The sequence below is a fragment of the Hypanus sabinus genome, chromosome 1 (assembly GCF_030144855.1).
Source record: "Hypanus sabinus isolate sHypSab1 chromosome 1, sHypSab1.hap1, whole genome shotgun sequence".
In the NCBI taxonomy this organism is placed as follows: domain Eukaryota; kingdom Metazoa; phylum Chordata; class Chondrichthyes; order Myliobatiformes; family Dasyatidae; genus Hypanus; species Hypanus sabinus.
This window is the reverse complement of record NC_082706.1, coordinates 201,382,109-201,406,548: the sequence shown is the minus strand read 5'-3', so window position 1 is coordinate 201,406,548 and position 24,440 is coordinate 201,382,109. Positions and strand designations below refer to the sequence as shown.

Below are 24,440 nucleotides of genomic sequence, written 5' to 3'. Positions count from 1 at the left end.
GGCTGCATAAGTCTAGGGAAGACAATCTCTGACCCTGCCAGACTTGTGATGTTGAGATACAAGCCCCCCAAAGCCCCATTTGTGTGGATGCTGTGTGATTCGTTACCCTGTTACAAATAAGTGCCATGAAATAACAGACAGTACAGCACATACAATTAAAAGATTTAGCTTTATAATTCTTAATTTGAATAAAGGGCTAGTAAAGAAAGAGACAAAAATAGAAAAGGGCCCATTTTAATGAAACTGTCTAATGTATACAAGTTGAAACTCAAGGTTTTCCGATCACCGATCCTCCTATGGGTCAAATCCCTCCGGCGTCTTCTCTCTTCTTTCCCTTCCCAGGAGCCCCAAGCTCTGGTGTTCCTCACCAGAGAAACTTCCCCTTAATCCAGCCATCCTAACTGAATGGCACACAATTCTCCTCTCGCTTATCTTCAACAGACAGACAGACTAATACTTTATTGATCCCGAAGGAAATTGGGTTTCGTTACAGCCGCACCAACCAAGAATAGTGTAGAAATATAGCAATATAAAACCATAAATAATTAAATAATAATGTTAATCTTGCCAAGTGGAAATAAGTCCAGGACCAGCCTATTGGCTCAGGGTGTCTGACACTCTGAGGGAGGAGTTGTAAAGTTTGATGGCCACAGGTAGGAATGACTTCCTATGACGCTCAGTGTTGCATCTCGGTGGAATGAGTCTCTGGCTGAATGTACTCCTGTGCCTAACCAGTACATTATGGAGTGGATGGGAGTCGTTGTCCAAGATGACATGCAACTGGGACAGCATCCTCTTTTCAGACACCACCGTCAGAGAGTCCAGTTCCTCCCCCACAACATCACTGGCCTTACAAATGAGTTTGTTGATTCTGTTGGTGTCTGCTACCCTCAACCTGCTGCCCCAGCACACAACAGCAAACATGATAGCACTGGCCACCACAGCCTCGTAGAACATCCTCAGCATCATCCGGCAGACGTTAAAGGATAGTAACAGTAACCCAAACAAGCGGCTTGCACAGAACAGCATAACAGAAAAAAAAAATAGGAACCAGGGCATTACATTTATAATGATGGTATGTACTGCTGCTGCAGGTCAACAAGTGTCTTATCATATGTCAGTGATAATAAACCCAATTCCAATTCTTATTCATACAGTAACCTGTATAACCCCGATCACCATCTCAGCATAACAACACCATGACACGAAGAGGCATAGCTCTATGGTGCTTGAAAGTAGGTACAAGGGGGATGTCAGAGGTAAGTTTTTCACTCAAGAGAGTGGTGGGTGTATGGAATGCACTGCCAGTGTTGGTGGTAGAGGCCGATGCAGTAGGGTACTTTAAGAGACTGTTAAGATAGGTACGTGGAGCTTAGAAAAATAAAGGACTATGCAGTAGGGAAATTCTAGGCAGCTTTTAGAGCAGGTTACTTGGTCGGCACAACATTGTGGGCCGAAAGGTCTGCAATGTGCTGGAGATTTCTATGATCCTATGATTGTATGACTTCTTTGTCCTACAATGGACTTTGTGCTTTTTTTCTGTTGTGGCTTGTTTATTTGTATATTTTCTTGTGAATGCCAAGTCTCTGATGCTGCCATGATACTCCTCTCGCTCTGCACTCAAGTATGCAGCCTCACCTTTGACTCTGAATGTGACTTTGATGTGCGGACCAGCTTGGTAAAACAGATTGCCTCCTGAACGAACATTACGGAAACTGAAGGGTTTTATGACAATCCAGTTTTCTTCTGATCATCATTATTAATGCTAAGCTTTTTTTAAAAAAATACTAAAGTGTTCCGGAATTACTGAACCAGAGGAAGTTTCTGAGAATATTTCTGTGTATGAAAGGTGTAAAATATGAAGAGTGCTTAATAGCTCTGGACCTGTACTTACCGGAGTTTAGAAAAGTGAGGGGGGATCATATCGAAGCTTATTGAACATTGAGCAGACTAGATAGAGTGGGCATTGAGAAGATGTTTCCTACAATAAGTGTGTCTAGGACCAGAGGGCATAACCTCAGAAGGGATAGATGTCCATTCGGAACAGAGATGAGGAGGAATTTCTTGACCCTGAGGGTGGTGAATTATTAATTGGCACAGACAGCTATGGAGGCCAAATTACTGGGTATATTTAAAGCAGAGGTTAATAGGTTCTTGGTTTGTCAGGGCATCAAAGGTTATAGGGAGAAGGCAGGAGAATGGGGTTAAGAGGGATAATAGATCAGCCATGGTGGAGCAGACTCAATGGGCTGAATGGCCTAATTCTATTCCTATATCCTATGGTCATAAGGTCTTAATTTAAATTCCACAGTAGCCATAGTGGTTAGCACAATGCTTTACTGTACCAAACTCAGTGACCCAGGTTTATTTCCCACTGCTGCCTGTAAGGAATTTGTACGTTCTCCCCGTGACCACGTGGGTTTCCTCTGGGTGCTCCAGTTCCCTCCCACAGTCCCAAAGGCCTACCGGCTGGTAGGTTAATTAGTCATTGTAAATTGTTCTGTGACTAGGTTTAGATTAAATTGAGGGATCGCTGGGCGGTTGGGCTCAAAGAGACAGAAAGGCTTATTCTGCGCTGTCTCTCAATAAATAAATAAAATTTGAATTTGGGGATCTGAGATGACTGATTCAGTAATGTAACCTCTGCATCACTGATTATGATTTTTAAACCATAATAAAGATTATACCAACAGTACTAAAAGCTCTCTACTCATTAAGGTAATGATAGAGTAGACTGCATTACAAGAATTAAATATTTGATTATTTTTTATTAAGTTGAAAAATATCCTAATACAAAATGTCCAAAACAACCAAATTCCAGATCAGTACGTGCATTTTTCATTGCTGTTTCCTACCGATATTTGACTTTCTAGTGGGCAGCACAGTAGCATAGCTATTAGTGTGACACTTCACAATGGTAGCTGTAAGATTAGGAATCACTGCCTACTGCTGTCTGTATGGCGACTGTAAGTTCTCCTTCTGGCCATGTGGATTTCCTCTGGGTGCCTCAGTTTCTTCCCACTCACTCCGAGTTAGTGAGTTGAGGGCATGCTATGTTGGTGTCAGAAGCATGGTGACACTTACAGGTTGCACCCAGTACATCCTCAGACCGTGTCAGTTATTGACATAAACAATGCACTTCACTGTACGTTTCGATATTTGAATGTACGTGACAAATAAAGCTGATTTTCTTTACGAGAATTAAGTATTTGATTATTTTTTATTAAGTTGCAAAGCATCCTAATACAAAATGTCTGAAGCATGAACATTCTAGCTCAAAATATATTTTTATCAACACTGTTTTCTATGATAATTGACTTTTAAATTGAGGATCTTTGCAAATAATTTTAGGAGTTGGCATATAATTGGTCCTCCAAGAGGACCACAACCTTGTCATGTCTTGGAGGCTCAGTAACTCAGAGATTTATGTTGGTTAGAGTCAAGGCTTTATGCGTTGACCCTTGGTGGGGGTCACCCATGCCAGGCGGAGCAAGTGGCAGATGTCAGACTAAGAGTGGCCCACTGGTCCCCCAGGTTCAGGGGTTCAGCTCAGGGCTAAACACCCTGACTGGTCAAACAAAATTGATATGGGAACAGCAATGAAGAATCCTTCTACATCTGAGTGTGATGGTATTCCTGAGTCTCCACCTGGAACCTACGTGGCTGACAGTAGTGAAAATGGAGTTACTGACATAATGAAGGAAGCCCTGAACACCACCAGAGATGGAGGGCCTTCATTGCTGTCCTAAATGCCAGTGGTGTAATGGGCAGTAGGTGGGTAGGATATACAATTGGTAGACCTTAATATGTTCTTAATTATGAAACTCACTACATACTGAATATATGAATATACAGGGAGAATTTCTTATTATTATATAGAAAACATATAGATTAGATTATGAAGTCTTTAAAAATTCACAGACAAAGTATATTGAGAGGTGACACTCAACATCATTCCAACCCCCATCACTTACCATTTCTACACAGTCTTCACCACCAAACGCATTGTTTGGTTCGCCTGGTCTCCAGTGACTGTAATTCTGTAGTGGGGTAGAGTCAATGTACATGAACTGCCTTTCCTTCTCCAGATCATTCACACCAATAAACACCCGAGATAAGCCAGTTTTATTCACGTAGGCTGCAAGCAAGGAGTTTGTTTCTTCATCTTTTGGCATTGCCAGCGATCCTCCCCTGTCCTTGCAGTGCACAAGCGCAGAATTGTAGTTCTTCACTTCTTTCACAATCAGGTAGAATTTCTCCTCAGTTTCTTTGACACCTGCGATCACTTCAGAATGAATGAAGCAAAAGGTTTATTTTAATTGTCAACCATTTGTCATTAGTGGGTGATTGTTTGGTGATTCAGAACTCTGAACCGCAGCAAAAGAACCAATCTAGTGAAGAGGATCAACACTTACAACACGCTGGAGGAACTCAGCAGGTCGGGCGGCATTCGTGGAAATGTTGACTGCTCGTTTCCACGGATGCTGCCCGATCTGCTGCGTTCCTCCAGCGTGTTGGAAGTGTTGATTTGACCACAGCATCTGCAGTGTACTTCGTGTTTAGTGAAGAGGATAATTGTTGCTATGATCTGGAATGCTTTGTCTGAAAGGATTGTACAAATTCAACAGCGCTGTCTCTTAAAATATTTACTTGGAAAGATAAAAGTTACAGGGCTTTTGGTAATGAGGAAGAATGTTGCAATTATTGAACAGACCCAGAAACAGTTACTTCTACAAACGTTTGTAGGTTAAGAAGAAAAATTCAAAGATTTATTAAATTTATTATCAAAGTACATATAGGTTGTCATATATTATCTTGAGATTCATTGACATAAGAACATAAGAAATAGGAGCAAGAGTAGGCCATTTGACCTGTTGATTGGGCCATGGACTCATCTCCACCTACCTGCCTTTTCCCCATAACCCTTAATTCCTCTACTATGCAAAAATCTATCCAACCTTATCTTAAATATATTTACTGGGGTAGCCTCCACTGCTTCATTGGGAAAAGAGTTCCATAGATCCACCACTCTCTGAGAAAAGCAGTTCCTCCTCATCTCCATCCTAAATCTACTCCCCCGCATCTTGAGACTATGTCCCCTAGTTGTTTCTACCAGTGGGAACAACTTTCCTGCCTCTATCTTATCTATCCCTTTCATAATTTTATATGTTTCTATAAGATCTCCTCTCACACTTCTGAATTCCAGTGAGTACAGTCCCAGGCCACTCAATCTCTCCTCATTGTTGAACCCCCCTCATCTCTGGAATCAACCTGGTGAACCTCCTGTGCATCGCCTCTAAAGCCAGTATATCCTTCCTCAAGTAAAGAGACCAGGTACTCCAGGTGTGGCCTCACTAGTACCCTGTATTGTTGCAGCATAACCTCTTGCTCTTAAATTCAATCCCTCTAGCAATGAAGGCCAACATTCCACTTGTCTTCTTGATAGCCTGCTGCACCTGCAAACCAACCTTTAGTGATTCATGTTCAAGCCCTCCCAAGTCCCTCTGCACAGCAGCATGCTGCAATTTTTTACCATTTAAATAATAATTTGCTCTTTTATTTTTCCTTCTAAAGTGGATGACCTCACATTTACTAATATTGTACTCCGTCTGCCAGACCCTTGCCCACTCACTTGGAGACCCTTGAAGGCTCCATTTGTATGAGAAATTCAATCATACTATGATCTTTCTTTCCAAGAGGATCCCTAACTACAAAATCACTAATTTGATCTGTGTCATGGACAGGTCTCAGTGAAGGAGTGGAGATTTGAGGCTTTGACTCGAGAGATTCTGGCAGTTTTGGTAGTTGGACTGTGCAATCAAATCAATCAAGATTTGAATATCTCTGCAGGAAGCTGTTGATTAGACAATCAAGATTTGAATAGCTCAGACTCAGCAGAAAGCAGCTGATTGGGCAATTGAGGTCAGGTGACAAACAGTTTGAAAAGGTCAAACGATTAAATAGAGGGGTAGCTCAAGCTGAGCAGCCAATGAAGGAGTAGAGATTTGAGGCTTTGAGGAGAAGAGGCGGAGGACGAGTTTGTTCCCAGTTAGTCTTTACAGTGCCTCCTGAGACGGTGATGTGCCTCTCCTGTGAGATGTGGCAGTCTTGGGGGAACTCCCCTCTCCCGCAGAGTCACATCTGCCAGAAGTGCTTGCGGCTGGGCGATCTGGAAGACCCTGTGAGGAATCTGGAGCAGCAGCTGGATGACCTTCGACTCATAAGGGAGAATGAGGCAGTTGTAGATGAGAGCTACAGGGAGGTAGTCACACCTGGGCTGCCGGAAGCAGGTCGTTGGGTGACAGTCCGAGGGGGGAAAGCAAAGGAGAGTAGACAGGTAGTGCAGAGCACCCCTGTAGCCATTCCCCTGAATAATAAGTTTACCGTCCTGGATGCTGTTGGTGAGGACGACCGACCAGGTGTGAGCCACGGTGGCAGGGCCTCTGGCACTGAGTCTGACCCTGTGGTGCAGAAGGATGGGACGGAGAAGAGGAGAGCTGTCATCATTGGAGACTCTATAGTCAGGGGAGCAGACAGGAGATTTTGTGGACGTGAGAAGGACACCCGCATGGTTTGTTGCCTCCCGGGTGCCAGGGTCCAGGATGTCTCTGACCGGGTGCATGACATCCTGGTACGAGAGGGAAAGCAACCAGAAGTTGTGATACACGTTGGGACCAATGACATAGGCAGGAAGAGGGATGAGGTCCTGAAGTGTGAGTTTTGGGAACTAGGCAGAAGGCTGAAGAACAGGACCTCAAGGGTGGTGTTCTCAGGATTGCTGCCAGTACTACGTGATAGTGATGGTAAGAATTGGAGGAGATGGCAGTTGATTGCGTGGCTGAGGAGTTGGTGCAGGGGGCTGGGTTTTAGATTTTTGGATCATTGGGATCTCTTCTGGGGAAGGTGGGACCTGTGCAGATTGGATGGGTTGCACCTGAACTCGAGGGGGAGCAATATCCTTGCTGGTAGGTTTGCTAGCATGGTTCAGGAGGGTTTAAACTAATTTGCAAGCTGGATAGGACCCAGAGCGATAGAGCAGTGAAAGAAGTGTATGGCGTAAAGCCAGATCGAACATATAGAGAGGCTTTGAGGAAAGAGCAGCAGGATAAAGGGTGTAAAGGTAGTAAGGTAGATGGGCTAAAGTGTGTGTATTTCAATGCAAGAAGCATCAGGAACAAAGGTGATGAACTGAGAGCTTGGATACATACATGGAATTATGATGTAGTGCCATTACAGAGACTTGGCTGGCACCAGGGCAGGAATGGATTCTCAATATTCCTGGATTTCAGTGCTTTAAACTGGATAGAGAGGGGGGAAAAGAGGAGGAGGGGTCATTACTGGTCAGGGATACTATTACAGCTACAGAAAGGGTAGGTAATGTAGCAGGATCCTCTTTTGAGTCAGTATGGGTGGAAGTCAGGAACAGGAAGGGAGCAATTACTCTACTAGGGGTATTCTATAGGCCCCCTGGTAGCAGCAGAGATACCGAGGAGAAGATTGGGAGGCAGATTTTGGAAAGGTGCAAAAATAACAGGGTTGTTATCATGGGTGACTTTAACTTCCCTAATATTGATTGGCACTTGATTAGTTCCAAGGGTTTAGATGGGGCAGAGTTTGTTAAATGTGTCCAGGATGGATTCCTCTCACAATATGTTGACAGGCCGACTAGGGGGAATGCCATACTAGATCTAGTATTAGGTAATGAACCGGGTCAGGTCACAGATCTGTCAGTGGGTAAGCATCTGGGGGACATGAATTGCTGTTCCCTGGCCTTTAGCATTATCATGGAAAAGAATAGAATCAGAGAGGATAGGAAAATTTTTAATTGGGGAAGGGCAAATTATGAGGCTATAAGGCTAGAACTTGCGGGTGTGAATTGGGATGATGTGTTTGCAGGGAAATGTACTATGGACATGTGGTTGATGTTTAAGGATCTCTTGCAGGATGCTAAGGATAAATTTATCCCGGTGAGGAAGATAAAGAATGGTAGGGTGAAGGAACCATGGGTGACAAGTGAGGTGGAAGATCTAGTCAGGTGGAAGAAGGCAGCATACATGAGGTTTAGGAAGCAAGGATCAGATGGGTCAATTGAGGAATATAGGGTAGCAAGAAAGGAGCTTAAGAAGGGGCTGAGAAGAGCAAGAAAGGGGCATGAGAAGACCTTGGTGAGTAGGGTAAAGAAAAACCCCAAGGCATTCTTCAATTATGTGAAGAACAAAAAGATGACAGGAGTGAAGGTAGGACCGATTAGAGATAAAAGTGGGAAGATGTGCCTGGAGGCTGTGGAAGTGAGTGAGGTCCTCAATGAATACTTCTCTTTGGTATTCACCAATGAGAGGGAAATTGATGACAGTAAGGACAATATGAGTGAGGTTGATGTTCTGGAGCATGTTGATATTAAGGGAGAGGAGGTGTTGGAGTTGTTAAAATACATTAGGACGGATAAGTCCCCGGGGCCTGACGGAATATTCCCCAGGCTGCTCCACGAGGCGAGGGAAGAGATTGATGAGCCTCTGGCTCTTTATGTCCTTGTTGTCCACGGGAATGGTACTGGAGGATTGTAGGGAAGGTAGTAGGGATAGGGTTAATTATAGACCAGAGAGCCTTATGTCTGTGGTGGGAAAGCTGTTGGAAAAGATTCTTAGAGATAGAACCTATGGGCATTTAGAGAATCATGGTCTGATCAAGGACAGTCAGCATGGCTTTGTGAAGGGCAGATTGTGTCTAACAAGCCTGATAGTTCTTTGAGGAGGTGACCAGGCATATAGATGAGGGTAGTGCAGTGGATGTGATCTACATGGATTTTAGTAAGGCATTTGACAAGGTTCCACACGGTATGCTTATTCAGAAAGTCAGAAGGCATGGGATCCAGGGAAGTTTGGCCAGGTGGATTCAGAATTGGCTTGCCTGAAGAAAGCAGAGGGTTGTGGTGGAGGGAGTACATTCAGATTGGAGGGTTGTGACTAGTGGTGTCCCACAAGGATCTGTTCTGGAACCTCTACTTTTTGTGACTTTTATTAACAACCTGGATGTGGGGGTAGAAGGGTGGTTGGCAAGTTTGCAGACGACACAAAGGTTGGTGGTGTTGTAGATAGAGGATTGTCAAAGATTGCAGAGAGATATTGATAGGACGCAGAAGTGGGCTGAGAAGTGGCAGATGGAGTTAAGCCCGGAGAAGTGTGGGGTGGTACACTTTGGAAGGACAAACTCCAATGCAGTGTACAAAGTAAATGGCAGGATACTTGGTAGTGTGGAGGAGCAGAGGGATCTGGGGGTACACGTCCACAGATCCCTGAAAGTTGCCTCACAGGTAGATAGGGTAGTTAAGAAAGCTTATGGGGTGTTAACTTTCATAAGTCGAGGGATAGAGTTTAAGAATGCGATGTAATGCTGCAGCTCTATAAAACTCTGGTTAGGCCACACTTGGAATACTGTGTCCAGTTCTGGTCACCTCAGTATAGGAAGGATATGGAAGCATTGGAAAGACTACAGAGGAGATTTACCAGGATGCTGCCTGGTTTAGAGAGTATGGATTATGATCAGAGATTAAGGGAGCCAGGGCTTCTCTCTTTGGAGAGGAGGATGAGAGGAGACATGATGGAGGTATACAAGGTATTAAGAGGAATACAGAGTGCACAGCCAGCACCTCTTCCCCAGGGCACCACCGCTCAACACACGAGGACATGGTTTTAAGGTAAGGGGAGGGAAGTTCAAGGGGTATACTAGAAGAAGGTATTTCACTCAGAGTGGTTGGTGCATGGAATGCACTGCCTGAGTCAGTGGTGGAGGCAGATACACTAGTGAAGTTTGAGAGACGAATAGACAGGTATACGGAGGAATTTAAGGTGGGGGGGGGGGTTATATGGGAGGCAGTGTTTGAGGGTTGGCACAACATTGTGGGCCGAAGGGCCTGTAATGTGCTGTACTGTTCTATGTTCGTTGCACAGGACCAGATCTAAGATAGCACATTTCCTTTCGGTTCAATAACATGCTGTTCAAGAAAGCCAGCACGGATGCATTCTGTGAAGTCCTCCTCATGACTGCCTCAACCAACTTGATTCACCCAATCTAAGTGCAATTTAAAATCCCCCATGATAACTGCTGTTCCATTCTGACATGCCTCAGATATTTCTGTTTATTGCGTGTGCCACTATAAAGTTATTATTCGGTAGCTGATAGACAACTCCCCCCAGTGATTTTTCCCTTTACTATTTCTAATCTCTACCCAGATGATTCACCATTCTGCTCTTTGGATCTTGTATCATCTCTCACTGTTGCCCTGATCTCATCTTTAAGTAAGAGCACTACCCACCTCCCTTATCTTCCTGCCTATCCTTCCTGATACATGGAATCGAATTTAGGAGCCGAGAGGTAATGTTGCAGCTATATAGGATCCTGGTCAGACCCCACTTGGAGTACTGTGTTCAGTTCTGCTTGCCTCCCTCCAGGAAGGATGTGGAAACCATAGAAAGGGTGTAGAGGAGATTTACAAGGATGTTGCCTGGATTAGGGAACATGCCTTATGAAAACAGGTTGAGTGAACTCGGCCTTTTCTCCTTGGAGTGATGGAGGATGAGAGGTGACCTGATAGAGGTGTATAAAATGATAAGAGGCATTGATTGTGTGGATAGTCAGAGGGTTTTTCCCAGAGCTGAAATGGTTGCCACAAGCAGGCATAGGTTTAAGCTGCTTGGGAGTAGGTACAGAGGAGATGTCAGGGGTAAGTTTTTTACTCAGAGTGTTGAGTGTGTGGAATGGGCTGCCAGTAACAGTGGTGGAAGCAGATACGATAGGGTCTTTTAAGAGACTTTTGGATGGGTACATGGAGCTTAGAAAAATAGAGGGCTATGGGTAAGCCGAGTAATTTCTAAGGTAGGGACGTGTTCGGCACAACGTTGTGGACCGAAGGGCCTGTATTGTGCTGTAGGTTTTCTATGTTTCTATGATATCCTTGGATATTTAATTGCCAAACCAGTCCACCCTGCAACCATGTCTCTGTAATGATTACTAAATAGTACCTCTGTGTACTGATTTGTGCCACAAGTTCACTGATCTTGTTTTGAATACTACAGGTGTTCAAATAAAGTGCCCTTACACTCATTGCGCTTTTAGAATCTTGTAATCTCTTACTCTTTTCTTCACTCCACTCTTACTTTATCTTTTACCTTTTCTTTATCTTTATCCACACTTTTCTCTTTTACTTTATCTATATTTCTCCAATCTGTTGAACCCACCCAGCCTACTATTTAGTTTAAAGCCCTATCCACAGCCTTAGTTATGTGCTTTGCTAGGATCCAGGTCCCATCACGGTTCAGGTGGAGCTGGCCCCATTGGTACAGCTCCCTCCTTCCCCAATACTTGTGAAAATTTCTCATGAATTCAAGACCACTTCTCCAACAACAATCCTCAATCCACACATATAACTCTCAAAGCTTCTTGACCCAAGTTGCATGTGGCTCAGGTCATAATCTGGAGATTACCACCTTTTTGATTCTGCTTTTTAGTTTAGTCCCTAGCTGCTCAAATTCCTTCAGCAGAACCTCTTTCCTCATTTATTTTTTGCAGACATGTACAAAAAAAATAAAGAAATACAATAGAATTTTTGAAAAGGAGATTTACAAGGATGTTGCCTGGATTGGAGAGTGTGCGTATTGAGAATAGGTTGGGTGAACTTGCCCTTTTCACCTTGGAGCAACGGAGGATGAGAGGTGACCTGATAGAGGTAGCTGATGAGGAGAAGCATTGATTATGTGGATAGCCAGAGGCTATTTCCCAGGGCTGAAATGGCCAACACGAGGGGCATAGTTTTAAGGTGCTTGGAAATAGGTACTGAGGGGATGTCAGGAGTAAGTTTTCACACAGAGTGGTGGGCTGCCAGTGATGGCAGTGGTGAAGGATACAATATGGTCTTTTAACAAACTCTTGGATAGGTACATGGAGCTTGGAGGGTTATGCGCTATGGTAATTCCAGGCAGTTTCTAGATTAAGTTACCTGGTCGGCACTACGTTGTGGGCTGAAGAGTGAGAGAGAGAGAATGACATTGTTTCCAGCTATATCCTGTTTACAAAAAAACCCAGGAAAATCTATATTGACAAATTACTGCCCTATCAGTCTACTCTTAAATTATCAGGAAAATGTAAGAGTTGTCAATGCCAGGGTTATTTAGAAGCACCCTATAATCTATCAGGACTAAACGACCTCAGACCTCAACCTTGGTCAAAATTGAGACTAATGAGCTGAATTCTAGAGGTGAGTTTGGAGTAACTGTCATCGAAACCAAGACAGCACTTGATCCAATGTAACATCATAGAGTCCTGATCAAAGGACATTAAGGGAAACCACTTCAGTGGTAGGAAGCACATCTGGCAAAAAGAGAAGGTGGTTGTGATAATGTGAGGTCAGTCATCCCAGACCCAAAGAAATCTTTGTTCTCCTTCTCCTCCCCTAACCTTATTCTTTCTTTCTTTCCAGTGCTGACGAAGGGTCCTGGCCCTAAATATTGATGATTTATTCCTCTCCAAAGATGCTGCCTGACTTGCTATGCACCTCCAGCATTTTTGGTGTGTTGCTCGAGATTTCCAGCATCTGCAGAATCTCTTGTGTCTATTCCAGATTTCAGTTTTGAACTCTTCAGTGACCTGAGGAGTTTTAAACCATCAGTAACAAACAGCTTGTCTGACTCTGCTAAGCAGTGTGGTAGGAAAGCTGCATTATGGAAGATTCGACTTTTCTAAAATAAACATATGATATATGGAACTGTTTTTTACTGAGCATCTCTAAAGATACAGCTCGTTAGCACCTTGCTGACAGCCACTGGACCCAGTTCTGAGAAAATCACCTTTCGCATACTCTATATATCTAGGATCGGTATGTCTTGGTTTCCACTGAAACCGGGAACTTGGAATGACCTGAGCACTCAAGCCTGCTCTGTGCGATTGCTGACCTCAATGCCTGACCTGCTGAGTTCCCCCAGTGTTTTGTGTGTGTTGCTCAAGATCTCCACTATCTGCTGAATGTCTTGTGTTTATTCCAGATTTCAAGTTTTGAACTCTTCAGGGACCTGAAAGGATTTTACACTGCTGGATTACACACTACTGCATGTACAATTTTAAAGAAAGCATATTTACAAATTACAGCTTATTTAGAGAGTTAGTAGGAAAAAGAAAAGAAAAAAAAAGTAGAAAGGACCCATTACTGTTAAAACGTGCACGGAAGTTGGAGCTCATCTTGAAGTTGTCTTTAACTCGTGTGCTGGACCCATGGTCTGCATAAAAGCACACACCACCGTGCGCTTGAAATCCATCTCGGACAAATGGGCTCCCCTATGGGAGTGTCAGTGCTTCCTCTTTGAAGCTATTTTCATCTGCACAAACAACCCATCCTGTCTTCTCTCAGCTCCCACCCCGAAAAGACCTCGACCCACAGCAGTGTCCATCATAAAAACCTCTCCATCCAGCATTCTCGAGAAAGTTCTCCCAGTTCCACCATCCTGACTGAATGACACTATATTCCTAAATTGAACAACGTAGCCTCTTATCCTTAACTCAAACCCAAACATGCTAAAAATAGAACAGACTGCTCTTTCAGAACTGCATAGCAGTAAAAAATCTTACCCAGCTTGTTACACATAGAACATAATTACACAGTGAAGGCCCTTCAGCCCATGATGTTGTGCTAGCCTTTTAACCTACTCCATTACCAATGTAATCCATCTCTCCCACACGGCCCATGGCCCTCCATTTTTCTTTCATACATGTACCTATCTAAGAATCTCTTAAATATCCCTAATGTTTCAGTATCAACAGTTATCCTCTGTGTAAAATACTTACTTCTGACATCCTCTACTTATCTGCAAAAGATGTCTTCTGGTGTTAGCCATTGCCACCCTGGGAAACAGGCACTACCTTACTGTCCATTTTCTCAAGCCATTTCTATCTACTCGCCTCTCATCCTCCTGCACTCCTGCCTTATGTTTTTTATTTAGAGGTGTAGAACAGTAACAGGCCTTTCCAGCCCTCACCGCCGAGTTACAGCCATGTGACCAATTAAACTACTAACCCGTATGTCTTCAGAATGTGGGAGGAGACCAGTGGACCTGAATGAAACCCGTGCAGCCACAGGGAGAACATACAAACTCCTGCCAGGAATCCCTTATCTAAGATTCTCTCGCTTTCATCTCAGCCCCTTTCACGATCTCTGCCCTCCATCTCGGAAAATCCTAGCTTCTTGGCTTCTCTAGAACCTTTGGACTCTCTCAGCCACTCCCTAAGTATTGGCCTTGACCTTGATCACTACCAGCTGCAGCAAACCATATTGGTCTTTCCCTGAGCTTTCCCCTTGACTATTGTTCTCATGGCTTGATGATGACTCACCCTGTCCCAGATGCCACGCTCATTATCTTGAACAGTGGCTCCCATGAACCAAACAAGTTACTTCTCCAGAATTGAGCAATGAATTGCCAGGCACCAGGAAATAAGCATTAGAAAATTGTTAGCATGAGGAAATCTGCAGATGCTGGAAATCCAGAGTAACACATACAAAACGCTGGTTGAACTCAGCCAGTCAGGCAGCGTCTTTGATGAGGAATTAATAATAGATGGTTTGGTTCGAGACTCTTCATCACAACTGCTGAAGGGTCTTAATCTGAAATGGCAATAGTTTGCTCCCAGGAAAAGGAGGGGGAAGATACCAGAATAAAAAAAGTATGGGGAGGGGGAGGAGGACAGCGAGAAGGTGACAGGTGAAGCCAGGCGGGTGGGAAAGGCAAAGGGCTGGAGAAGAAGGAATCTGATAGGAGAGGAGAGTGGACTACAGGAAAAAGGGACAGAGGAGGGGACCCAGGGGGAGGTGGTATGCAAGTGAGAAGAGGTAAGAGGACAAAGTGAGAAACAGAGGAAGGGGGAAGGATGCTTTTTAACTGGAAAGAGAAACTGATATTCATACCATCAGGATGGAGGCTACCCAGATGGAATATAAGGTGTTGCTCCTCCATCCTGAGGGTGGCCTGATCTTGGCCCAAAAAGGGACCATAGACCACACGTCAGAAGAAGAATGGGAAGGTGAAATAAAACGTTTTTCAAAAATTATAAAGCTCTGCCTTTGGTGGCAGGAACGGAAGTGCTGATGAAGCAGTCCCCAAATTTACGACAGGTCTCATCAATATAGAGGAGGTCGCTGTGGGAGCACCGGAGGCAGCCTCCTCCACATTGTTATTGAGGTAAAATGATCCACAGATAAGACCAAGTGGTCTGACTTCAATGGTTGCAAAACTCCGGCGTAATTTGCAAACCCCACCAAATAAAATAAAGATACCTTCTAAATTCTGAGAATTATCTTAATTTTTGGTATTGATTTTCTCGTTGGTTTGCTTATAACTGGGCTGATTTTCACTTATTTTTAAATAGCTGATTCCAGAGAAAAACAATGAAGCAATACTGTGAAGAGGAACTTTAGCAAATCTGATAGTACATGCTTGAGTCAATAAACTGCCTAACCTTTAAGGGGAAAATATACGTAATTGTTTTCAAATTATACTGAAGAAATAAAGAAATTAGGTATTTATATACGTAACACGCTGGAGGAATTCAGCAGGTTATCATTCATCAGGACTCAGTCCAAAATACTGACTGTGTATTCCTCTCCATAGATACGCCCTGACCTTCCAACTTCCTGTGTTTGTTACCCATTGTTATTTCTTTGCCACCTTATCTCATATCCAGCAGAAGTTGGAACTGCTTAGTGCCACACCAAGTGTTGAAATTAGTCCAAAAGGTGGATAAGGATGAATTGATGACAGAAATTTCCATAGCTACGTAATCCTGGAGATGAGTTATTAGCTTCAAACTTTCTGCACAATCACTCAAAGAGTTGAACTGCACGTTCATGTAACGACAGCCGTATAACTCACCCCCTTCTACCTAAGGATGACTTATCAATCACTCCATGCTGTGGACCTCTTCTGGAGGTCCAAGACGCCAACTTCTACAAAGAAGGGATCTGTACACTCCATGACTGCTAGACTAAGTGTGTATATGTAGGAGGGGACTGTGTTGAAAATAAATGGGCTAGTTTTTCTAAAATTGACTCCTTCTACCTTAGGCCACGAACTTATCAATCACCCCTCGTAGTAAATATCTGAATGGGAAGTTCTTCGTGTGCTGTCAGTAATTGAATTAAGAAAAAAACATGAGCAAACACTGAACTGCCAGGCGTCAGCCAAAATGTTTCTTCCCCCAAGCTATCAGATTCCTCAATACCCAGAGCCTGGACTGACACCTTACTGCCCTATTGTCCTGTTTATTATTTATTATAATGCCTGCACTGTTTTGTGCACTTTATGCAGTCCTGCGTAGGTCTGTAGACTAGTGTAGTTGTTTTCTGTGTTGTTTTTTACGTAGTTCAGTCTAGTTTTTGTACTGTGTCATGTAACACCATGGTCCTGAAAAACGTTGTCTGGTTTTTACTATGTACTGTACATAGCAGTTGTGGTCGAAATGACAATAAAAGTGACTTGACTTTACTTGAAATGGACACTTTTCCAATCGTTGAATGACAATAAATTTGAAGTTGAACTTGAACTTGAAACATCCAGTGAAGTGCACCATTTGTGTCAGTCCAAAGATTGTGCTGGGGCCGGCCCGTAAAAGCGTCACTGTTCTTCTGGCACCAGCACAGCATGCCCAGAACTTACTAACCAGATGTCTTTGGAATGTAAGTGGGAGGGGGAACCAGAGCAAACGCAGGAAACCTCCATGGTCATGGGGAGAATGTACACCATTTGCTGGTGCGGTAAAGCATTCCGCTACCTTCTACTCTACCATGCTACCTGGTATTCCTCTCCCCTCCATCTCAGAAAATCCTTGGTTATGATGCTTCTTCTTGGCTCTTCCTGTCCTCTCTCAGTCTCTTGGCCTCTCCCAGTCTCTTTGGCCTGTCTCGGCCTCTCCCAGTCCCTTTGGCCTGTCTCTTGGCCTCTCCCAGTCTCTTTGGCCTGTCTCTTGGTCTCTGCCGGTCTCTTTGGCCTGTCTCTTAACCTCTCCCAGTCTCTTTGGCCTGTCTCTTGGCCTCTCCCAGTCTCTTTGGCCTGTCTTGGCCTCTGCCGGTCTCTTTGGCCTGTCTCTTGGTCTCTGCCATTCTCTTTGGCCTGTCTCTTGGCCTCTACCGGTCTCTGGTGCCCATTCTGACAGTATGATAATGGAGCCATAAGACCTAGAAGCTGAACTAGGCTATTCGGCTTATCTAGGCTGCTCTGCCATTCCATCATGGCTGATTTGTTTTCTCTCTTAACCTCATTCTCCTGCCTTCACCCCATAACATTTGACACTCTTACAAATGAAGAACCTATCAACCTCCGCTTTAAATATACCCAAAGAATTGTCTCTGGCAATGAATTGCACAGATTCACCACCCTCAAGCTAAAGAAATTCCTCCTCGCCTTTGTTCTAAAGGAACATCCTTGTTTCCCGAAGCTGTGGCCTCTGGTCCTAGACTCTCCCACTTTTGGGAACATCCTCTCCACATCCACTCTATCTAGGCCTTTCAACATTGAATCAGATCCATCCTCATTCTTCAGGACTCCAGTGAGTACAGGTCCAAAGCCATCAAACGCTGCTAATATATTTACATTTATTCCTAGGATCTTTCTTGTAAACCTCTTCTGGACCCTCTTTGTCCCCAGCACATATTTCCTTAGATATGGGACCCACAACTGCTCATGATATTCTAGGTGTGGTCTGACGAAAGTTGACTAAAACTGAGTCACACCAGAGCTGTAACTTGGGAATATAGACATCTTTTATAAAAGCCACAGCAAACATTCAGGAGAGAGAGTCTAAGAGAATCCAAGAGAACCTCACTACTCACACAATATTCAAAGTATACTTATTATCGAATAATAATTATTCGCATTTCCCCCTCCCCCCACTACTTTCAAATCTCTTACTATCTTTCCTTTCATTTAGTCCTGACGAAGGGTCTCGGCCCGAAACGTCGACAGTGCTTCTCCCTATAGATGCTGCCTGGCCTGCTGTGTTCCACCAGCATTTTGTGTGTGTTGTTGGGAGTTTAGTGTGCAACTGCAAAGAACCCTGAAGATTGCAACACAGGGTAAAAAACAAGATACTACCCTTTATTAGCTAGAGAGTTGAATATAAGAGCAGCATGTATGAGGCCTTATCTGAAATATTATGTGCAGCTTTCATGGCTGGAGTGTGGAAGGGATGTGATTGCTCATGAGAGATTATGAAGGAATTTCACTAGCCTGTTGTGTGGATGGAATGTCTCGGTTTATTTATTTATTTCTGTGTTTTATTTATTTAGAGACTGCATCACAGTAACATAGTGGTTAGCGTGACCCTACTACAGCCAGAGTTCAGAGTTCAATTCTGGCGCCTTCTGTAAGGATCCCAGTGACTGCATGGGTTTCCTCCCACAATCCATAGACCAGCTGGTAGGTGAATTGGTCATTGTAAATTGTCCTGTGATTAGGCTAGTGTTAAATAGCTGAGTTGCTGGGTGATGTGACCTGTATGGCTCCAAGGGTCTGTTCTGTGCCATATCTCTAAATAAATAAGTAATTACAACACCGTAATAGGCCATTCTGGCCCAATGAACCCGTGCTGACCAACTGCACCCATGTGACCAATTAGCCTACAATTCCATACATTTTTGGACTGTGGGAGGGAACTGGAGAACCTGGAGGAAGCCCACTCAGTCTGTGGGGATCTGTAACCAGAGGGCATAGGGTTAAAGGTTAAGAGGCTTCAAGGAGGGATATTTTCACCCAGACAGTGGCAGAAGTTGGGAATGGACGACCTGAGAGGGTTGAGAAGGCAGAGACCCCTATAACATCTGAGATGGTATCTGCATGAAACCTAAAGAACAGAAGAAAAAAAACCAAATTGTGCAAACAGTGAAAGTAAGCAAATAGCATTCAAATTGAACCACAGAAGGTTATGGATAAAGCGCTGGTAGATGAGATTAGCTATGTGGGCACCACGGTCAACATTGAGAGATGGGCTGAAGGGCCTGCTATTCCGAGATTGCAGGAGATAGAATGGAGTGACGGCACTTGCTGGCTGCCCCCAGCACCCTCCTCACCGATTTGATTAGTTGCAAATAACGCATTTAACTGGATGTTTCAATGTTTTAATACACATGTGACAAGCCAAGATGATCTTTGCAACCTTGACATTTGGGAGGCAACCGAAGTGCCCAGAGGAAACCCAAGGAGAAAATATAAACTGGTGTTACCCAGAGGTCAGGATCGAACCCAGATCACTGGAGATGTGAGGCAGCCTCTAGTTGTGAATGTGCAATGCAACTTGGAAAAGCAACATTAATTCCAACTGCAGTGCCTGCCCAGAGGGAGGATGTAAAGAGAATACGACGCGGCACGAGCCAACAATGACCTTGTCCGCTCAGTGGCTGACTGCGAACATTAACAGACCCTTCGAGCCCAGCCAGCCTGCATGTGTCAATGTGATCAATTAACCTACTAACCCGTACATCTTTGGAATATGTGAGGAAACTGGAGCACCCAAAGGAAATCCAGGCAGTTAAGGGGAGAATGTGCAAACTCCTTACAGACAGCAGGAACTGAACCCCAATCGGTATCCAAAGTTCAAAAACTTCTATGTACATTTATGATCGAAGTATGTATACTATACATACTGTAGGGAGAATTGTCTCCCTACAGGTAGCCACAAAATAAAGAAACCCAATTGAACCCACTACAAAAAGATTGCTAACCACTCAATGTGCAGGAAAAAAACACATCATGCAAACAATAAAAGCAAGCAACTGAGGTTCACAAGAGTAAGTCCACAGCCACAAAGCCAGTCACCACTGCAGCTGATTCAGGGGCCAGTTAGTGGCAGGCCACAGTCTCAGTTCAGTTCAGAGCAAATAAATCTCGTGGAGCAGCAAGCTGAACCAGCCCACTCCTCACCTCAGACCTGACCTTTTTCAATCTGGCCCAGCACTTAAATCATCTAAACCTCAGGTCATTCGCTGCTCTCGGACCCAAACCCTTCAGCCTTCGTCTGACCCATACACACTACACTGCAGCCGTGTTGCCTGGCACTGTAATGCAATTGTTCTAACTGCTATATTGCCAGGTGGCGCACTTGGTAGGTTTATTTGGCCATTGTAAATTTCCCCGGGTCTGCGGGTGAGCCAGCAGAGGCCATTGGTCTGGAATCACATCTTCTTTGTAGTAGGGAAATATGAAATAAAATGAGAATTATGTATTTTAAAGATTGTGTTGTAGGTTGTCATGGGTAAATCCCTCCTAACCATTGATCACATCTACATGAAATACAGTCACCAGAAAGCAGTGTCCATCATCAGAGATCCCCAACACAAGGACATGCTCTCTTCTCACTGCTGCCATCAGGAAGAAGATACAGGAGCCTTAGGACTCACACCACCAGGTTCAGGATCAGTTATTACCCCTCACCCATCAGGCTCTTGAACCAAGGGGGATAACTTCACTCACCTCAACAGTGAACTGTTCCCACAAACTATGGGCTCACTTTCAAGGATTCTTCATCTTATGTTCTCAATATTTATTGCTTATTTATTCATTATTATTATTTATTTATTTTTGTAATTGCACAGTTTGTTACCTTTTGTATATTGGCCAAATGCCCAAATTAGTGCAGTCTTTCATTGATTCTGTTATGGTTATTATTCTATGAATTTATAGAGTTTAAACACAGAACTAATCTCAGGGTTGCATATAGTGACATATATCTACTTTGATAATAAATTTATTTTGAACTTTGAAGTTGCATCTGAAGCTGTTGGAGTCAGAGATACGTGTAGCACAGGAGGGACCATTTGCTCCTCCATGCTTCTACTAGCTCTTTTGATCATCTCTTCCTTCCTTACAAGTTTCCAATTGTTTACAAGTTCTTTTTAAAATAAACTATCAAATGCGACCCTTACATTTTCAGGCAATCCACTCCAGATCCATTCTTTACTTAGCTGATTTGCAAAAAAAAATACTACACTACTTTTAGATCAATGACATGAAGAATTCTGTGAAGATACAAATAAATATTATCATCGGGTGTGAAATGTAAATGATTATTTCAATGAATCCATCTTATTAGACCATAAGACATAGGAGCAGTATTAGGCCATTTGGCTCATTGAGTCTGTTCCACCATTCCATCATAGATAACTTATTATCCCTCTTAACCTCATTTTCCTGCATTCTCCCCCAAACATTTCCTCCAAGAAGACCACAACCTTGTTGTAGGATTTGGAAGCTTGTGTGGCTCAGTGACCTGGAGAGCTAGGTTGGTTGGAGTCAGGACATTATGCTTTGGATCCTGGTAGGGTTGCCCATGTTAAAAAGGTCAACGCGTAGAGACCAGACTAAGAGTGGTGCATCTGTCCTCCAGGTTCAGGGGTTCACCTCGAGGCTAACAACCCTGACTGGTCAAAAACCTATTGTAAAGAAACAGCAATGAAGAAACCTTCTATACAGACTGGGATGGAGGACCTTCATTGCTGCCCTAAAAGCCTGAGGTGTAACAGGTAGTAAGTAAGTCCCTGTAACATTTGATACCATTACTAACAAGAAGCAGTCAACTTCCGTTTTACGTGTAGCCAATAACTTGTGCTCCACTATAGCAATGAATTCCACAGACCCACCACCCTCTGGCTAAAGAATTCCCTTGTCATCCCTGTTCTAAATAGATATCCTTCTATTCTGAGGTTGTGACCTTTGGTCCTAGACTCTCCCACCATTGGAAACATTCTCTCCCTGTCCACTCTACCTAGAATTCACAATATTTGATATTTAGAAAAGATGTGTGTTAAGTTGATATCTTATGTTACATACCATTTTTTACAAAGCGCATTGTGTTATTCAGTCGAACTATGTTGATATCCATTTGGCCTACAATTTTCCGGTATCTTCCACAATCACAGGAGTGGCCTGTCAATGCAGCAGAACACAAGAGTGAATTAGAATCACTGACAAATGTCATGTAATTTGTTGCTCTGTGGCTACAGCACATTGTAGTACATAAAAATTCTATGTTACAATAAAAATAAATATGTATTATATATTAAGTGGAAGGCTCTTCCCTCAGAGGGCTGTGAGACTGTGGAAAGAGCTGCCAGCACATGAGGTGCATGCGAGCTCGATTTTCAATGTTTAACAGAAGTTTGGATCAGCACATGGATCACAGGATATGGTGGGCTGTGGTCCAGGTCGAGGGGAGAGGTTTGGCACAGACTAGATGGGGCGAATAGCCAATTTCTATGCTCTACCTTTCTATGACAATGACTCTTCAAAAAATAAGTAGTTAAATAAAAGAGAGCAAAAATAGTGAGGTAGTGTTGGCTCATTGCCCATTCAGGAATCTGACGGCAGGGCAAGAAGCCATTACTGAAACATAGAGTGTGTATCTTTTTGCTCCTGTATCTCCTCTCCAACACCAGTAATGAATAGAGGGATTCTCCTGAGTGGTAGAAGTCCTTAGTGATGGATGCTATCTTTTTGAGGCATCAGCTTTTGAAGGTGTTGGGGGGGCTAGTGCCCATGATGGAACTGGCTGAGTTCACTACTTTCTGCAGCTTTTCCCGAACCCGTGCAGAGCCGCCTGCAGACCAGATGGTGATGAAAGTCATTAGAGAGTTCTCCAACGCACATCCATTGGCATTTGCTGGAGTCTTTGGTGATGTGCCAAATTACTTCAAGCTTCCGAATAAGTATAGCAGCTTTGTACACGAGTGAATCTGGAAATAAATAAAAACACAAAGTGCTGGCAGAACTCAGCAGGCCAGACAGCAGCAGGTAGTGACGACGTTTCGACATTTCAGGAGGGTGATGAAGGGTTTCAGCCTGAAATGTCGCCACTGCCTCCTCCCATAGATGCTGTCTGGCCTGCTGAGTTCTGCCAGCATTTTGTGTTTCTATCCCCTCTTTGTAATTGCATCAACACTTGGGGTCCTGGATAGATCTTCAGAGCTGTTGACATCCAGGAATTTTAAACTGCTCACCCTTGCTCCATTGATGTTATGTTTTCCCCTGACCTTCTCTTGCTGAAGGCAACAATCAATTTCCTGGTCTTACTGGGACTGAGAGCAAGCTTGTTGTTGTGACACATAATCTTATGCGTGGATATTAAAACTTTGGCTTAAATTATGGTTGATGCATCAGTGCCCAAACATTTCATTTCCCCTCCCAGGGGAAATAGGAACACATAAGACATAGGAACACAATTAGGCTTTTCAGTTCATCAGATCTTCTCCATCATTCCTTCATGACTGATTTATTATTCCACTCAAACTCATTCTTCTGCCTTCTCTTCATGACGTTTGACGCCATTACTATTCAGGAACCTTTCAAAAGTTCAAAATCCAAAGGATTCAAAGTACATTTATTATCAAACTATATATACATTTTGCAACCTTGAGATTCATTTGCTTATAGGCAGCCATAAATCAAGGAACTCAAACGAGCCCAATTAAAAAAAAAGATCAACACCCAATGTGCAGAGAGAAAAAACACAAAGCATGCAAATAAAGGCAAGCAACAGTATTCAGAACCAAATTGAGTCCAAAGACCTTGAACAGCTGGAGTAGGCCCATTTCCTCAGTCTGAGTTCATCACACAGTGGGGCAAATCACCAACATGGAGCTGGGAGCTGGGAGCAGTTTCAGCACTGCAGACCTTTACAAATCAGCTCAGTGATTCAAACTCGCCGCTGGTTTAGGCGGACAGGCTCCGAAACTCCTCTCTAATTTGCTAGCTCCAACTCCATCTGGAACTCTGCATCCGTCTCCACCATGCCTCAAATTCGTCCTGACCACTCTTCTCGAACATGCCACGTTCTGACTTAACGTTGCATCTGCACGGCTCAACCCCAGATTTCGCTCACCTCTTCTTTGATTCCACCAACAGTTTACCCCAGAAAAAGTGTTATTAAAGTCAAGTCGAGTCACTTTTTATTGTCATTTCGACCATAACTGCTGGTACAGTGCATAGTAAAAACGAGACAACGTTTTTTTCAGGACTATGGTGTTACATGACACAGTACAAAAACTAGACTGAACTACATAAAAACCAACACAGAAAAAAACCACACTAGACTACAGACCTACCCAGGACTGCATAAAGTGCACAAAACAGTGCAGGCATTACAATAAATAATAAACAAGACAACAAGGCAGAAAGGTATCAGTCCAGGCTCTGGGTATTGACGATTCTGATAGATTGTGGGAAGAAACTGTTACACAGTCTGGTCATGAGAGCCTGAATGCTTTGGTGCCTTTTCCCAGATGACAGAAAGGAGAAGAGATTGTATGAAGGGAGTGTGGGGTCCTTTCTTAATGCTGTTTGCTTTGCGGATGCAGCGTGTAGTGTAAGTGTCCGTAATGGTGAGAAGACAGACCCCGATGATCTTCTCAGCTGACCTCA

At 43.6% G+C, this 24,440-nt stretch overlaps 1 protein-coding gene across 2 annotated transcripts in view; it reads right to left on the bottom strand.

The window, feature by feature from the left end:
- Positions 1-2,768: 2,768 nt before the first annotated feature.
- LOC132385208 (collectin-10-like) overlaps positions 2,769-24,440 on the bottom strand; it is a 133,323-nt gene continuing 111,651 nt past the window's right edge. For both annotated transcript variants that reach the window (XM_059957170.1, XM_059957250.1), the window contains exons 6-7: positions 21,855-21,950; positions 2,769-4,285 (exon numbers count right to left, since the gene is read on the bottom strand). In XM_059957170.1, coding sequence (XP_059813153.1) covers positions 3,897-4,285; positions 21,855-21,950 — 485 coding nt within the window. In that variant the 3' untranslated portion in view covers positions 2,769-3,896. The remainder of the gene's footprint in view (positions 4,286-21,854; positions 21,951-24,440) is intronic.